This window comes from Moschus berezovskii, chromosome 12, assembly GCF_049115385.1.
Source record: "Moschus berezovskii isolate FMDL1 chromosome 12, NW_MosBer_1.0, whole genome shotgun sequence".
In the NCBI taxonomy this organism is placed as follows: domain Eukaryota; kingdom Metazoa; phylum Chordata; class Mammalia; order Artiodactyla; family Moschidae; genus Moschus; species Moschus berezovskii.
The window spans coordinates 42,401,734-42,420,483 of record NC_142471.1 but is presented as its reverse complement, the minus strand read 5'-3'; the positions used below and the strand labels follow the sequence as shown (position 1 = coordinate 42,420,483).

Sequence of the window (18,750 nt, the reverse complement as noted above, 5' to 3'; positions counted from 1 at the left end):
TACCTCATTTAATCCTCCTAAAACTGATGTTGCATATCATAATGCCTATGTTACAGATAACAGAATAGGTTCAAAGAGGCTGAGATTTTATTATAGACTTGGAAATGTTTTTGTCATAGTAAAGTTCAAAAATTACTTAGCATGTATCTATCCTTTGCCTCTATACTTAAAAGCTACTGGCATATTGGGCCTAACTGTTCAAAGTAGGATGTGAGTTGAAAGAGCAGTCCTAATAATGAGTGGTTTTTTTTTAATATACAGAAATAAATGACTAAAAAAAGAGATAAGATTGCTTAAATGAATTTACCTTGAACATGAGAAATGACGAACAGATAGGCTCCCAATAACCTGATGTAAATGTAGAGCTGAGTCATTGTTCAATTTTAATGTTTCCTGTACAGTGTTACCTTTAAAAACTGGTCTTGTATGGTCACTAATTTAAAAGACTTTTATTCAATCAGATTTTCTTGTAAAAAGTCTCAATCACTTAACAATGACTCCAACTTCCACTGTTTTCTTCCTGACTCCTGAAAGATAAAAATATTAAAAAGGAAATGAATATAACTGAATTCTAGAAGGTTTCCAACAAACCAAGAGAGGAAAACAAATGTCCAAACATATCTTTAAACAATAGAGTACATTTTCAAAGATTAAAGCTATCTTTGTTTAAAAAAAAAAAAAAAAGGCACTACAATTCAAAAGCCTAAATAATTTAGTAATAGGATGCCACTTCTCCTGACCTTAGATTAACCTTATGTAAAAAAAGATAAGAACATTAATAATCTCAATAGTCTTTTCTGGTTGCTCTAAATAAAACACTTTTAACACCATTAAGAAAATTTCTAAATATATTAAGAATAAAGCAGGAAGAGTTGAATTTAAAACAGTGAACAATTACTAATCTTTCAATCTTAGTAGATGTGATAAAACACTTTGAGTCTTCTAATAATTTATTCCATAGATAGAAGAGAAAGTCTATCTAGAAAAACATTTAAATATTCAGTGTGCTTCATCATTAAAAGAAAAACAATAAGAAATATATCTTAAATAAAATTATTTCCATAAAATATTACAAATCTGACTTATTAGGAGAAAATTGAGCTTTTAATATGGATGACATGAAACATAACCTCACCAATTAAGGTTTGACCACTGTTAAATAGTTAACAGAAAAAAAGGTGAATGTGTATAAAAATGAATATGATTCTGTTTCTCCCTCATTCTACTGGTCCAGGCAACTGATTTTACTGACTTAAACCTGAACTATTCCTAAGTGAAAATGGTCTTATTTGTAAAATAATTACCCTGGCATGAACTCTACCATAAATAAATCAAGATTTCTATTTTAACTAATAATTTTTCACTCTAACTGGCTCTCCAAAGGCACTTTGAGAATTGAGGAAATAAGGTTTAGAGATGTCATTTATATTTTACATTTTATATATATGTTTATTCTAAAATCTCTGCAATTTCTCACTTCTCTACTACGACATTAAACTGCTTTTCATCAACACAATGCTAAGAAAGTAAGATGTAAAGTCTAAAATTTATTACAGAATAACATCTATAATATGACTTTAACATATTAAAGAAGTGAGAAAACTCACTTCTTCAAATTATGGGATTGTGATTCTAGGGATACCTCTTCCATGATTCAAATTCAAAGGAATTTTCCAGTATATTTCCAACCCTGATCTCTCTCCTTATTTCTATATGCCTATTAAATACTTGGCTAGGATTGCATTCCATCTGCCCAAATCAAACTTATTAACTTTTCTTCCCATTCCTCTAGACATGCCTTCTCTTCCTCCTCCATCTGCTATCACAGAGGACGGTGGTGCCATCATCTCTCCAGTCATCCGTGCCAAAAACCCTGGCATCATTCCTGCCTCTCTTCTTATTAATAGCTCTCACTCTCTCCCTATACCTTCACACATTTTTTAATTTACTCACTTATTCACCAACAGTGTTTTCTGAGTTCGTATTACACATTAATGCAAGGGGCTACAAATAAAAATATGACAGATTCTGCTTCAAGGACCTCATAGTCTCAGGCAGAAAACTGATTGATATGACTGATTCCATCTTTCCATGTCACTGCTTCTTCATCAGTTTATGTAAGTGAATATGTGGTCTTGTCTCATTAGAGGTACAGGCAAGGCATTCTGCAGTCAATGAGACCCTAGGCATCTGTACACTTACAGTCCCTTTCAAAGGAAAGGGATCATGTGTGATTCCTTCCACACAAACATCTGCAACTCTACCACTCTTGGCACAAGTTTAAATCTTGAATCTGCCTTAAAGAAGTAACCTCACCTCTCTGGATGTGTTTCCTCATCTGTAAAATTGGAATTATATTAACACAATTATTCTGAGAACTAAATGAGGTAATAGCTAACATATATTCACCTCTATGTAGCAGAACTATTATGAATGCTTTGAATATATTAATTTACAGAACCATTACAACCATCTTACAAGATAGGCTTATTATTTTAAATAATAATTTGACAGATGAGGAAACTAAGGCAAGTGGAATCTAAGGAATTTATCAAAGATTACACAGTTGGTAAGAGGTAGGGCCATAATTCTAATCAACAAGATCTAATTTGAGTGTCCATGTGTTAAGTGCTACCCTAAGTTGCCACGCTGGATATTTTATGTATATTACTTCATAAAGTATTTAGAAAAGCCTGCTACAGAGTAGGTGCTTTAAAAAAAGTTTCTTCTTCCCAACCATGTTTATAGCATACTTGCAAACCTTGCACAGGAAGTAGCAGGTGCTACCCATGATAATCCCAGCTGTAAGACATTTTTATAGACTAAAAACTCTCCAACAACTTGTATGGAGAACAGCTTTAGCTAAAAGAGGGCTAAGGGTAAAATGGCTTCAAGAGCTTCACTGTAATCTAACAAAGAAAGCCCTTAATCTTTAAAAGAAAAATGTTAGGTGTTAGCTGACTACAAGCTCAAAAAGCATCAGTGCTTAAGACCAACTGCTAAGAATGAAGACAATCTAATCAAGCGCTGATAGAATACTGCCATAGTCAAAGGAGTAACCATCTTACTTTATTCCACCTGGTCAGGACTCTTAAATAGTTTAGAAAAGGACAAGAATGCAAAGGATAGAGAAATTGACTACACTTGAGATACAACTGAAAGGACCAGCAATCTTTGCTCACAGAATATCAAAGGAATAAAGTATGAATGCACCTCAGTCAGGGACATGACAGGAATGATGAAAACAAGACTAAACCAATTAAATGATTCATCAGATTCCTTCTAACTCTTAAGTCCTGAGTGAACAGTGTTCTTAATTTACTTCCCAAACATTTATTAAGTGCCTATATATACACAATTCTGTATATAATAGTAACATAGTGACAGAGCAAAACAGATTGAACCTTCATGGAGTTCACAATCAATAAGACAATTAAAACATCAAACAAGACAATACAAATGATACATAATCACAATTTGAGGAAAGTGCAAAGAAAGAAAAGTGCCCGGTCCCAGAGGATAGACAGGTCAAGGGAAGCAATGCTGAAAAGTGACATTTCAGGTGTAATCTGATGAATAAAAGAATTATTTACTCAAGAAAAGAAACAAGGCTGGCGGGGGTGGGGATTGGAGGCACCAGAACAGCCTGCACAAAGACTATGAGGCCAAGAAGAACAAAGAAGAACAACGTTTCTGAAATGGTCAAAGCTGAGGCTGAAGAGGCAGAAAAGTTAAGGACCAGGTCAGGCAAGATCATGTGTGGATTTGGGATTGAAACGAAACCTACGTGGGATGGGAAGGCAGTTATCTGGTTTCTACGCAATGGACTGGAGAGAACAAAAGGAGAAGCAAACAGAGCACTAAGAAGGATATCGTAGCAGTTTGGGAGAGGGACAACGGTGGTTAAGATTATGGCAGTAGTGCTACAATGGATGGATTCAAGACACACTTCACAAACAGATTCAGCAGGCCTTGGTAATGGATTAGATATGGGGGTAAGGGAGAGTGAGGAATCAAAAAAAAATAATAATCCCTACGTTTCTGGCATGAGCAATTACTGAAATGGGGACAAACGGATTTTGAAAGGAGTGGGAAGAAGAGATCAACGGTTCAACTTTAGACACGTGAAATTACTCAAAGGGAATGTCTAATGGGCATCTGGTTCTGAAACTTAAAGGAAACTTCTGAGACTGAAGATATAAATCTGTTGTGTCAACAGCACAGAGATATTTAAAGCTATGGTCCCGTATGAGACAGCCTTCTAAGAATGAGAAAACAGTGCCAGAACACCAAAGTTCATTCAAAAACTGTATTAATAAAAGCATTAACATCATGTATATTTATTTGGCATTCACTGATAACATAAATTCATGGTCCAGGCTCTGTCATGTACAGTATTAATATAGTGATATTTTTCAGTTAAAAAAAAAACAAACCCACCAATCTACCAAAAGATAAATAACTGGTGATCTAAAGTATGTCCACAAATGCTCTGACACTGTCTTCAAAAGATGAAGCCTAATTCCCTCTCTTGAATTCCCAGTGGGCTTAAAGACTCATTTCTGAACAAACTAAAATAAGATGGAAACAACAGATTTTGTCTAGGCATTTCAGATTCCTCCCTACTCACTCTTGAAATACTCTGAGGGAAGAAGCTAGCTGCCATGTAAAAAGGACACCCAGACAGCCTTATGGAGAGGCACCTGTGGCAAGAATTGGGGCCTCCTGCCAACAATTATGTGAGTGAGCCACCTTGGCCATGGATCGGTCAGTGCCAGGGAAGCTTTCCAGTAACTGCAGCTTCACAGATATCTTTACAATTTATGAGACCTTAAACTAGAACCATCCAACTAAGCCTTTGGTAGACTCCTAATGGTTAGAAAATGTATGAAATGATGATAAATGTTGGATGTTTTAAGCTGCTAAGATTTTTGGTAATTTGCTGGGCATCAGTAGATAATTCATTGCTATAATACATTAATATAGTAATATTCATTGCTATAATACAGTCATTCTGAGAAATTTGTTGAAATAATAAAAGCCTAATCTGTAAGTTATTGAGCAGTCAACCAAAAGGCACAAGTCTGAAAAGCATAGTTAAGTCAGAGTATAACAATAGAAGTATAACATAAATAGGGAATTCCCTCATAGGCCAGTGGTTAGGACTCTGTGCTTTAACTGCCAAGGGCCTGGGTTGGATCCTGGTCAGGGAACTAAGATCCCACAAGCCTCATGGTGCAACCAAAAAAGAAAAAAAAAAAAAGGTATACCATAAATAGTCACAATGCCCAGAGAACTAACTGGATAATATAACTAACCTTTCTTTCAAAGGAGTAATCAAAATATGTTATTTAAGTGATCTCAGCAAGTAAAGTTTATTTTTTGTGGGGGAAAAAACTGTCCCAAGTTCCACACTATACACTGTTACATCTGCCTTTTTAAACTATGGAGTCCATAAAGATAATATCAGTTTATATAAAGGCACTTATTTCACATAATATCCTGGCAAACTGAAGAAAGTAAATTCTAATGTCTGTCCACTGGTTTAAAAAATCAGCTCCACTATTTATTTGCTATGTAATTTTGCGGGAAGTTATTCAAGCTATCTAGGCCTCAGTTTCCTTAGTCACAAAATGGGAACAGTATTACTAACCCAAATGAGTTAGAGCCTTGGATCTAAGTATTAAGCATTCAGTAAATAAACATCAGTTGTTACTGTTGTAATTAATAATAAAAATACTGATGACTTCCCCTTTATTTGTCCCAGCATATTAACTTTTTCTATAATCATAATACAACAAAAAAAGTAAACTTATTTTGCAACCATTCCTGAAACTGAGTATTTTATAATCTTAATACCTAGAAATAAAAGTATTTTTAAATTCCTAGAATAGTTAATTGGAATTTTTATATTAAAATTAAAAATATCTGATCATACAATGTTAAGAAGATAAGGAAATAACATTTGAAATGCCACAAGATCAAAATTTTTAAATGATGCTGGTGTTTAAAAGCTATTATTAGTTAGTCCAAATAGGAATCTAAATAGATTTACTTTCCTTTCCTGTATACATAGATTGGTGGCTTCTTCTTCAGGATAATAAGAGTATGACAACATTACTCAATAAAATATAAATTATTCTTAAATAAAAAAAATTTGAAGCTTCACAAATAGCAAGAAAGCTAAACCAACAGTTCTATCAGGATTAAAAAAAAAACAAACAGGAAAAGGCCAAAGTCAGCTGAAAAAACAGACTAAAGTCATTCTTTCCGCTTCCCGTTAAGCCCTCCACCCTTAATTTTTACTTTCTAGTAGTGAGGTTTGGGAATTTTCAACAAGCTGGCTAACTGCCAACTCCATAAAGTAGTAAGGAGAAAACTCTCCCTTCCAGGGGTCCCTCCCCCTAGGCAGCTCCAGGCGCCTGGTCTGACAAGCTTTCTGAGAAGGACTAGACTCACTGCAGACTTTCTGGCTCCACAGCCATTGTTTGCATGGCTGCTTTGCTCCCGATGCAGAGCTTGGATTAGCATAAGAATATTGTCTTTTCCCTTAACAAGCAACTCATCCATCTTTTCCCCGTTTCTAACTTCCACCCCCATCAATCCCTAAACTAATACATACATATACAAATGGAGCAACACTACTCAGGTTATTTTTATATTAGTGCAAAAAACAGTCACTCATATTTAAACACAAAACCTTAAGAAAATAACATGCTTAAATAAAGTTATGTGAGTTATCTGTGGTAATACACAGGAATCTCATCAAAAAGCCTGCCTTAAGAGTCCACGCTGTGAAAACTTGTGATGGGTAAGACATTCAAAATGAGGTCTTTCGGAAAGTCTGAAAAAGGAGCAAAGAGAACCAATCACAGAGCTAACTTCTGACCTACAGTAGGATTAGGGAAGTCCCACTTTATAAACACATTTCTAATTGTGTCTCCATCCACCCTGAGGTCACTAATTTTATGAAAACCCCTGAAATTACCTTCTCACTAGACCTTCCCTTTTCCCAATGTTCAATTATTTATTCAAAGTAAATTTAACATATTTAAACCTTCTGTTTTTCTGCTCAATTACCCTCTCTTCATTCAAAATCTTTTACTTTCCTTCTGTGCCAAGATACTGCTCTCCCCAACACAAGTAAAATTCTTCCTGGAACAGAGAAGCAAGACAAACTAGTATGACATTATTATAGTTGATGTGCTTAGAGGTTTTATATCTCTCACTAGGGGCCTCAATATTAGATGTACAAATAAATTCTTCTTGGTTTATAAACTATTTTAAAAAACAGGAGACAATCTATTTTTAAAATACCATTCAACAAACTATCTTCAAAGTTTTTTGTTTGTTTAATTAAACAAAAACCTCACAAGTAATTAGAACTAGTTTATGCTGTCTACCGATTGGTACATCAGTGGTCAGAAGAGATTTTAACACCAGCAGTTAATTGAAGGGGTCTGGGTGTTAAATTCTTCTGACTCTCCTCTAGAACAAGCACAAATGATAAAGAAATAAACAACAAAACAGGTAGAGCGGTTGCAGAAATGCCTAGGAGGGATCAGAATCTGGTCACCCCAACAGGGCTTTCCCAGTGGCTCAGTGGTAAAGAATCCGCCTGCAATGCAGGAGCCACAGGTTCAATCTCTGGGTTGGAAAGATCCCCTGAAGGAGGGTATGGGCAACTCACTCTAGTACTGTTACCTGGAGAATTCCATGGACAGGGGAGCCTGGCAAGCTATGGTCCATATGGTCACAAAGAGTTGGACACGACAGAAGTGACAGCAAGCACACACACAGGTATATTATGGGTAATGGTAAACAATATTGTGTTTGTTTCTGCTTTGCAAAGAGTCGGACACAACTGAAGTGACAGCATGCACGCACGCACACAGCTATATTATGGGTAATGGTAAACAACATTGTGTTTGTTTCTGCATAGTATTTTTACAGAGATAAAATCAGTGCTATGTCATTAGTGACTGGTTCAAGGTAGAGCATAAGTTAGATCTAAGTCTTTTATGCCAATTAAATGAGATAAACATATATAGAATTTAGAGGCAACTTTATGTCGTTAGCATATCACCATTTTATAATGTGCAAGTTAGTTTTACATGCATTACACCATATATTGGGCTTCCCTGCTGGCTCAGATGGTAAAGTGTCTGCCTACAATGTGGGAGACCCGGGTTCAATCCCTGGGTCAAGAACATTTCCTGGAGAAGGAAACAGCAACCCACTCCAGTATTCTTGCCTGGAAAATCCCATGGATGGAGGAGCCTGGTTAAGTTACAGTCTAAGGGGTCTCAAAGAGTCGGACATGACTGAGCGACTTCACTTTCACACCATATATAGATGACCCTTATAGTAAGCAAAATTATTCCTACTTCTAAAAAGAAGACAAGTTCAAGAAGCTCAAGTGACTTGCTGAATTCTACATAGCTAGTAATCTGAAGGAAAACTACAAACTCAGGTCTTTTATTCCCAAGTGCAGTGTTTTATCCAGTAAGCAGACAAGAAAGTACATCAAACCTGGTGGCTCAGTAGGCAAAGAATTCATCTGCAATTCAGGAGACCTCCGGTTCAATCCCTGGGTCAGGAAGATCCCCTGGAGGAGGGCATGGCAACCCACTCCAGGATTCTTGCCTGGAGAATCCCCATGGACAAAGGAGCCTGGAGTCTGGTGGGCTACAATTCATAGGGTTGCAAAAAGTCAGACACGACTGAGCAACTAAGCACAAGTACATCAAAAGGGAAACAGGAAGCTATTTTCTATTGAGTCGTAAGATTGACACGTAAGATTTTATTTTATCATCACAGAAGAGAGTGATGCTCAGCAAAGTTAAGAAACTTGCTCAAGTTCACAAAACCAGTAAGTGGCAAGTCTGCTGCTGAGAAGGCCCAAATTCCACTCACTCAGTAAGAGTGATAGATAATGAGAAAAAAAAGGAAACTACTGTGCTCCTTATTCACTATTGCTTTTCAGCAACAACAAAATAACAGCCCCCCCCCCAAAAAAAAAGAAACAACCAAACAACCCAACCACTCTGCTATGTGATGCTGACCTGGGACTTCCAGGTCAGGAACTTCCATCTTCCTGATTTTGTTTGCTGTTCCTGTCAGAGTTACCTGAACAATATCCTCTGCCATGGTTGCAGCAGCAGATTCCGTTTTCAGCTTCCCTCTATACTCCCAGAACCAGCCTTGTGGGTCCTGTTCAGATCCAGACGTGCCTACACACCAGGGTCTGAGCGCCAGTGCTTCAAGACCCCAGAACGGGTCCTTGGGCATCAGCACAGCTGGGCTCTGAGCTCCCTTCATAGAGGACTGGGTCAGGGCTCCACCAAGGGCAGTTTTTCTCCAGGCTTTTAGGTTCTGAAACTTCAACTTTTAGGGCTGTATTTGTTTCCCACAATTAGTATTTCTGTTTTAATTCCAATGTTCCTTTGGCTTTTCAATTCTCCAGTACCTGTGTAGTTAATTCCTTACACCAAATTCTCCCTGTTAAAATAACCAGTGTGGTTTCAACCTTTCTGACTAGGCCCTGAATGATACAAATATTTTCAGAAAACAGATCTCAGAGAGCAAGTGACTGACTATACCCACACATACCACATAGATATTTTTATATACATTCATTTCATCAAAGAGGTCTAACATTTCCTGAGTGCTTATAAAGTGAGCTTTAATAGATATGCAGAGAGTATTCTAAGATATTCTGACTTTAGGAATGAGTTCTTCTAGATTCAGTACATTTCATTTTTCTGACTACAAATAATTTTAATATCAAAGTTAGAAATTTGTTCAAGACTGGTTGGTCCTTCTCTTCTAACCCATGTGACCCAAGTCAAAATGCTTGAATTTGACTATCAAAACAGATTTCTCTTCTCCTTAGAAACATTACATTTAATTAAAAACTTTTGTAATTAACTTAGTAAAACCTTGTGGCCAAAAAAGTTTAATTCAAATGTTAAATCAATTTTTAAGGAGAATATATCTAATCTCTAGAACCAGGGAGAAAAAAAAATAAAAGCAGAACTTCAAGAATAACAAAGAGCAAACCCATATCTCACTCAGGAAACCAAATCAAAGTATATCTGTATTTATGCTCTCAATATGAAACAACACTTTTCCAGAAAGTCACAAGTTTTCTCAATTTTGTACCTCCCTAAGAAAATCTGGAAATACACAGGTGACTTTTGGTTGGACCAGTAACTGGGGCATGACAGGACACACAGTAACCAGAGACCAAAACAGAAAATACAATGCAATGTGCAAGGACAATCCCTCAAATCAGGGAACTGTCTCAGCCAAATACCAACAGGGCTCTCTTTGTTGAGAAACACCTGTGCTTGACTAGAACGACCAATCAGATTCCTTTTTTTTTGGTGGGGGTGGCAGCACTGCAAGGCTTGCAGGATTTTAGTTCCCTGACCAGGGACTGAACCTGCCCTAGGTAGTCAGAAGTGCAGAATTCCAACTACTGGACTGCCAGGGAATTTCCTAGATTCCATCATTATCTGAAGGGTCCTCTGAAGTTCTAGATGTTCAAAAAGCAATAGTTTTAAGCCTCTTAGAAGCAAAATTATCTTAAACTAACGTCTGAATGTAACTATTTTTGCTTCACTTTTTTCTTCTCATTCAACCACTTTACAAAAACAATCATATTCTTGCTGTGTTAACCAAAGAGACTGTACAATGCAAAAGGAATTTAAAAATAAAGCATTTTTCTCCACTTTTTTCTCTATCTACAGCTTTAAAAAATGCCATGTATATAGATTTCCCTGAAGCTCCAGGAGTAGAGGCCCTGTCCTAGGCCAAGCCAATTAGCATTTTCTATCTTCTATGCCACAATGAAAAGTTCAGGGGTAAACTGTTCTTACATAGTGTCTAAGGCAGCCTGGAGAGACAAAGTCTTTCTTTCGGATTGAATATGAATAAGAAAATTGCAGCTTCTGGCAGCTATGTTGGGACCTGAAGTAGAGGTAGAGCCAGGAGACTAAAAGAAGCCCAGATCCTTGGAGCTACCAATGAGTTGCTTAAGCAACTCTGCCTGATGTCTGAATTACTTAGGGACTTTGCAGTTAACAGCCAATAAATTCTCTTTATTTTTTAGGTCAGAGAGAGTCAGTTTTTCTGTTATAACAGAAGATTAAAGGAGAAAGTATACTTGAATATTCTGAGTTAGGTCAGTATTTAAGTACTTTAAGCCAAATATCTCAGAAAGGATACTGGATAACACATATGCCAAAAAAAGAGAGACTGGTACAAGGTAGAATTACTTTTAAGAGATAGCTCAAACAGCATAAAATTTACTCAATACAATTAGCAGCTATATAATTTACTGCTCTGGTCTTTCTCCTTTTATACCCCAAGTCTGCTAGACCCCCAGTCTTCCCCAACACAACAGCCTCTCTACTTCTAGCTTCCCAGACCTAAAACCTTGGAGTCATTCTTGGCAACTCCCTTCTTCCTTCTCATACTCCACAGTCCATGAGGTCAACAAATCCCGTTGGCTCTTCCTTCAAAATACATCAAGAATCCATGCACTTCTCATGACATCCACTGCTATCTCTCTGCTCCATGCTGCTAACAACTTCTGCCTGGATTACTGAAAAAGCCTCCTAGAACTGGTCTCCCTCTTCAACCCATATCCACACGTAGTATATTCTCAACACAGCAGCCAAAGCAGTGACAGAAAGCATATTAGATCACATCACTCCCCCTTTCATATCTCCCAATGGTTTCCCATCTTACTCAAGAGTAAAAGCTGACGTCTACAACAGCCAGTAAGACTCCAACTCCTCTACTTCAGCAGCAAGGGCCTCCTGGTTCTTCAAACACGTCAGGGATGGCCCTGCTGCAGGACCTTTGCACGAGCAAGGTCCTCTCCCTATTACATTCCTCCCCAAGACATCTACCTGTATGACTTGCTACCTGACCTCTTCTAAGTGCTTACTCAATATCCCGTTCTTATTTAGTGTTCCTGCTCATCCTATTTAGAACTGTAATGCCATCTGCATCCCTGGCATTCCCATACTCCATCCCTAATATTTTTCTCTTTAGCACTTGTCACCCTGTAATTTAATATATAATTTATTATTTGTTTTATTGCCTGCCACCTGCTCCAGAATGTACACTCTGTAAGGGCAGCAGTATAAGTCTACTTTTTCACTCTGTATTTCTAGCAACTAGAACAGTGCTTGGCACATAGCTGGTACTAAATAAATATTTGCTGAGGGAATTGACTGAATACAACAGAAGGAATTAAAACCTTATGCCAATTCCTTTTACTTTCATATACAAACGAGACTTTCCCATAAGGGCTTTGCTGTGGATAAACTATTCCATTTCCTTATCTCAACACAACTGAAATGATACAAAAACCACACCACTTCCTTTGGTTCACTTTGAGTCCTGACTTGTGTCAAGATCCAGTAAAAAAAAAACAAAACACAATTTTTTCCCACTGTTTTCAGTGGACATACTTAAGATACAAATTAAAAGGTCTTAAGAAAGACGTTTTTAAGTAAACATTGTTTTCCAAGATCTAAAATATTGCTTAAGGCAAACAATGGCTTGGGGTATAATCTTACAATACCCCATAGTTTTAGCAAGTTAAATAATTGTGGAAATAACCACAGACAAAAAGAAAATACAGTCCTTTTTGGGGAACAAACAATGTGGTCTGATGAAGGGAACTTCAAAGCATTATCTACACTCAACTGCAAAGACACTATCTACACTTAAAGCAGACAAAGGAAGAGTTCAAAGGTAATATTTATATTAAATTGAAACTCACCAAAGGCCTTGAATAAGACTGCTGCTGCTGCTGCTAAGTCACTTCAGTCGTGTCCGACTCTGTGCGACCCCACAGACAGCAGCCCACCAGACTCCCCCGTCCCTGGGATTCTCCAGGCAAGAACACTGGAGTGGGTTGCCATTCCCTTCTCCAATGTAGGTGTTAAAATCAGGTTGCTAACAATTCTTCCCTGACAAGCATGAACCACAAACTACATGAAACTAAATCTTGCAAACCTATATAGGTCTAAGAAACAACACTCAAGATTACAAATTTGGGTGTATTAATGCGAGACGCCTGGAAATCTAGCAAGTTTTCCACCTTTTAGATGAAACATCTCCCTTTTCTTTACACTGTCAGAACACTTTTTAGGTTAGAATGTGCTAGTTTAGAGTGTTTTTACAAAGGAGTTCTGTGGCAGACTTGACATTAATGTGTCCTTTTTCTCCCTCTAGTATCTTTTTTTCAGCTCTAAGATACCTAGTTTAACTACTTATCAACTTACACTTTTATTAAAGAAAGGATTGTAAGTAACACAGTCTTATCGAGTCAGGAGACAGAGGATTCAGTTGCAAATTCTAATTGGTTAGTTGATCTTGGACAACTCACTTCCCTCTCTAGACCTTAGTTTCCTCATCTGAAATAAATAACCATTTTATTAAATTCATTTCAGTTCAGTTCAGTTCAGTCGCTCAGTCGTGTCTGACTCTTTGTGACCCCATGAATCACAGCACGCCAGGCCTCCCTGTCCATCACCAACTCCCAGAATTCACTCAAACTCATGTCCATCGAGTCGGTGATGCCATCCAGCCATCTCATTCTCTGTCGTCCCCGTCTCCTACCACCCCCAATCCTTCCTAGCAACAGACTCTTTTCCAGTGAGTCAACTCGTCGCATGAGGTGGCCAAAGTATTGGAGTTTCAATATATAATACCATGAAGACGTCTATCTCTCATATCCTATGAGTCTATGAACTACACTCACTGAATATAGTGCCTCAAAGACATCACCTAACAATTATCCAGGCGCTGAGTAAAGCAGGGCAAGTATCACTGAAGCTGCACTTTCTCTGGAACTGAGGGAACCACTATTCTGACTGCGACATTTAACAGTGCTGTCTTTATACACTTTTATACTTTACGTGGGATACATCCCAAGCAATACTGTGTTACATACTGTTAAATTCGCTACAGATATATAAAAATTGTATCATTCTATTAATATGTATATATGTTAATATTTTGCTCATTTTTCACTCGATTGTGATTTCCATCATAGCCACACACAGCTCCTTTTAATTCATTTTCATTGTTACACAATGTTTCATTTTATGAATATTTTATAGCTGTACTTAACCACCTTCCTCATGTTGATGGACATTTAGGCTGTTCCCATGTTTTGCTATCATAATAAATGCTGCAATAAATAAACCAGAATAGATGCTTTTGTTATTGTCGTTTCGGTAAATAATTTTGAAGGACAGATTTCTTGAAGTGTGATTCTGGGTCTAATGGTAGTTAGGTAGATATTTTGGTAATCCCCTCTGGGACGGTACCATTCTGTACTTCCAAATGGCATAAGAACAATTTTAAAACACTGCTGAAGGATGGAAAATAAACTTAACACTTGGAAAAATATACCACATGATACACAGAAAACCTCAAGATCATGTATATCAATTCTTCCCAACCATAAATTTAATGATATTCTTTCTCACATTACAGTCCCCTTTTATTCTTTATTTGCTGAGAGTTTTCATCATAAATAGGGTTGAATTTCATCAAGAGTTTTTTCTCCACCCACTGATATAATCACAGTGGCTTCCTCCTTCAATGTGCTAATGCATAAATTAAATAGCAATAATCCACATTAAGAGCTCTCTTAAACAGTAATCCATCTATGGTAGTTTAAGGATTCACAACTTCATTCATAGTCTCTTTTCAAGAGATGGAATCTAATTACTTCAAAAGTGGGCTGGACTGAGTGACTCCCTACTAACCAACAGAATAAAGTGAAAGTGACAAAGCATGACTTCTGCGACTAAGTCTTGAAAAGCAATGCAGCTCTCTCCTTGCTCTCTTTCTTGGACCATTTATTCTGGGGAAAGCCAGATGCCATTGTGCAAAGATATTCAAAGAATCTGTAGAGAGGCTCATGCAGTGAGGAACGGGGGCTCCTGCCAACTGCCAAGAGAATGTGCCATCTTTGAAGTGGATTCTCCTCCAGTCAAGCTTTCAGGTGAAAGTAGCCCCTGCTGACATAACTACAGTTTCACAAAATATCCTGAACCAAAACCACCCAGTAAATTGCTTCTGAATTCCTGTAAGTTAATTTAAGCTTTCATTACCTCAAGTTTCTAGGTTTTAGAATGAATTGTTATGCAGCAATAATAATTAACACACTAACATTCTTGGGTTTCTGGGATAAATTCTGTTTTGTCATTATTAAACAATAATTGTCTGGTCTCTGTGCCTGGTTCCTGGGTAACAGGAGTGTCTTTGTTATTCACAAGCCTCATGGATCACACCTGAATTTTTGCTAATGAATGACTCAGGATGGGGGCTGGTCACCGAAATCACCAGTGATATGATTACAGGGTTGGGGCTTTGAGCCAGTCCAATCTTCAGGGAGTTTGGATAGGGCTAAAGACTGAGTTAAATCATGTGGCCAAGTGTTCAATCATGGCTATCTAATGAAACTTCGATAAGAACAGCACAGGATGGCTCAGCACCTTCCTGGCTAGTGACATATTGATACACTGCCAGGATGACATATCCTGATTCCAGGGGAAATGGGCATGTAAGTCCCACATCTGGAACCCTCCCCAACCTCACTTTGTGTGTCTCTTTCATTTGGCTGGTCCCAATTTGTATCTTTATAATATTAAGCTCTATGAGTCAAATAAATGAACTGTCAAATTGTGGGGGTGGGGGTGGGGGGTAGGAGAGTGGTCATGGGAATCCTCCTGGATTTGCAGCCAGTTAGTCAGAAGTGTGAGTAGCCTGGGGACACCCAAACTTGTGACTGGCATCTCAAGTAAGCACAGTTTTGTTGGGGACTATGCCCTTAAATCTGTGGAGTCCAACACTTAACAGTAGGTAGGCAGTATCAGAATTCTATTGCAGTATTATAGACATGATCATGTTTCAATAACACCACTGGATTTGTTTTGCTAACATTTTGTTAGGTTTTATATCTAAGTTCATAAGACTGACCTATAATTATTTTCTAATATTATCCATGCCTACTTTTAGTATCAAGGTTATACTACTCACATAGAATAAACTGAGGAACATTATTTTGCTATTCTCTTAAATAGTCTGTGTAAATCTGCACATATCTACCACATGAATATTGTGATAGAACTCATCTTTAAATTTACCTGAGCCATGGGCTTATCAGTGAGTGTACTGGAGGAGGCAGATCTTTCACTACAAATTAAAATTCTCTAATAATAAAAGAAATATCTAGGTTTTCTGTTTAGCCATAGTCAACTTTATTAAGTAACATTTTTTAAACTGTTGTTTTATTTAAATTGTAAAATGAAAAAAAGAAATATTGTAAAATGTATGCCTAGAGGTTAAAGCGTCTGCCTCCAATGCGGGAGACCCGGGTTCAATCCCTGAGTCGGGAAGATCCCCTGGAGAAGGAGATGGTAACCCACTCCAGTATTTTTGCCTGGAGAATCTCATGGACGGAGAAGCCTGGTAGGCTACAGTCCACGGGGTCGCAAAGAGTCGGACATGACTGAGCGACTGAACAGAACGGAAAGCTATTCAAGGCATCTCTTATTTTTTAAAAATCTCTTTTATATTAACTCCAGAAGGAATGAAGGGATGGAGCCAAAGCAAAACCAATACCCAGTTGTGGGTGTGACTGGTAATACAAGCAAGGTCCGATGCTATAAAGAGCAATATTGCATAGGAACCTGGAATGTTAGGTCCATGAATTAAGGCAAATTGGAAGTGGTCAAACAGATGGCAAGAGTGAACATAGACATTCTAGGAATCAATGAACTAAAATGGACTGGAATGGGTGAATTTAATTCAGATGACCATTATATCTACTACTGTGGGCAGGAATCCCTTAGAAGAAATGGAGTAGCCATCATGGTCAACAAAAGAGTCCGAAATGCAGTACTTGGATGCAATCTTAAAAATGACAGAATGATTTCTGTTCGTTTCCAAGGCAAACCATTCAATATTACAGTAATCCAGGCCTATGCCCCAACCAGTAACGCTGAAGAAGCCGAAGTTGAACGGTTCTATGAAGACCTACAAGACCTTTCAGAACAAACACCCCCAAAAGATGTCCTTTTCATTATAGGGGACAGGAATGCAAAAGTAGGAAGTCAAGAAACACCTGGAGTAACTGGCAAATTTGGCCTTGGAGCACGGAATGAAGCAGGGCAAAGGCTAATAGAGTTTTGCCAAGAGAACACACTGGTCATAGCAAACACCCTCTTCCAACAACACAAGAGAAGACTCTACACATGGACATCACCAGATGGTCAACACCGAAATCAGAATGATTATATTCTTTGCAGCCAAAGATGGAGCTCTATACAGTTAGCAAAAACAAGACTGGGAGCTGACTGTGGCTCAGATCATGAACTCCTTATTGCCAAATTCAGACTGAAATTGAAGAAAGTAGGGAAAACCACTAGACCATTCAGATATGACCTAAATCAAATCCCTTATGATTATACAGTGGAAGTGAGGAATAGATTTAAGGGACTAGATCTGATAGATACAGTGCCTGATGAACTCTGGATGGAGGTTCGTGACACTGTACAGAGACAGGGACCAAGACCATCCCCATGGAAAAGAAATGCAAAAATGCAAAATGGCTGTCTGAGGAGGCCTTACAAATAGTTGTGAAAAGAAGAGAAGCGAAAAGCAAAGGAGAAAAGGAAAGATATAAGCATCTGAATGCAGAGTTCCAAAGAACAGCAAGGAGAGATAAGAAAGCCTTTCTCAGTGATCAATGCAAAGAAATAGAGGAAAACAACAGAATAGGAAAAACAAGAGATCTCTTCAAGAAAATTAGAGTTTCCAAGGGAACATTTCATGCAATGATGGGCTCGATAAAGGACAGAAATGGTATGGACCTAACAGAAGCAGAAGATATTAAGAAGAGGTGGCAAGAATACACAGAAGAACTGTACAAAAAAGATCTTCATGACCAGAGATAATCACAATGGCGTGATCACTCACCTAGAGCCAGATATCTTGGAATGCGAAGTCAAGTGGGCCTTAGAAAGCATCACTATGAACAAAGCTAGTGGAGGTGATGGAATTCCAGTTGCGCTCTTTCAAATCCTGAAAGATGATGCTGTGAAAGTGCTGCACTCAATATGCCAGCAAATTTGGAAAACTCAGCAGTGGCCACAGGACTGGAAAAGGTCAGTCTTCATTCCAATCCCAAAGAAAGGCAATGCCAAAGAATGCTCCAACTACCGCACAATTGCACTGATCTCACACACTAGTAGAGTCATGCTCAAAATTCTCCAAGCCAGGCTTCAGCAATATGTGAACCGTGAACTTCCAGATGTTCAAGCAGGTTTTAGAAAAGGCAGAGGCACCAGAGATCAAATCACCAACATCCGCTGGATCATGGAGAAAGCAATAGAGTTCCAGAAAAACATCTATTTCTGCTTCATTGACTATGCCAAAGCCTTTGACTGTGTAGATCACAATAAACTGTGGAAAATACTGAGAGATGGGAATACCAGACCCCCTGACCTGCCTCTTGAGAAACCTGTATGCAGGTCAGGAAGCAACACTTAGAACTGGACATGGAACAACAAACTGGTTCCAAATAGAAAAAGGAGTACGTCAAGGTTGTATATTGTCACCCTGCTTATTTAACTTATATGCAGAGTACATCATGAGGAACGCTGGGCTGGAAGAAGCACAAGCTGGAATCAAGATTGCCAGGAGAAATAT

The 18,750-nt window shown here is 38.0% G+C and overlaps 1 protein-coding gene across 1 annotated transcript in view; it reads right to left on the bottom strand.

The window, feature by feature from the left end:
• BMPR1A (bone morphogenetic protein receptor type 1A) overlaps positions 1-18,750 on the bottom strand; it is a 147,490-nt gene that overhangs the window by 33,404 nt on the left and 95,336 nt on the right. The window contains exon 3 of the mRNA XM_055425299.2: positions 308-527. Within this exon, the coding sequence (XP_055281274.1) occupies positions 308-374 (67 nt within the window). The 5' untranslated portion in view covers positions 375-527. The remainder of the gene's footprint in view (positions 1-307; positions 528-18,750) is intronic.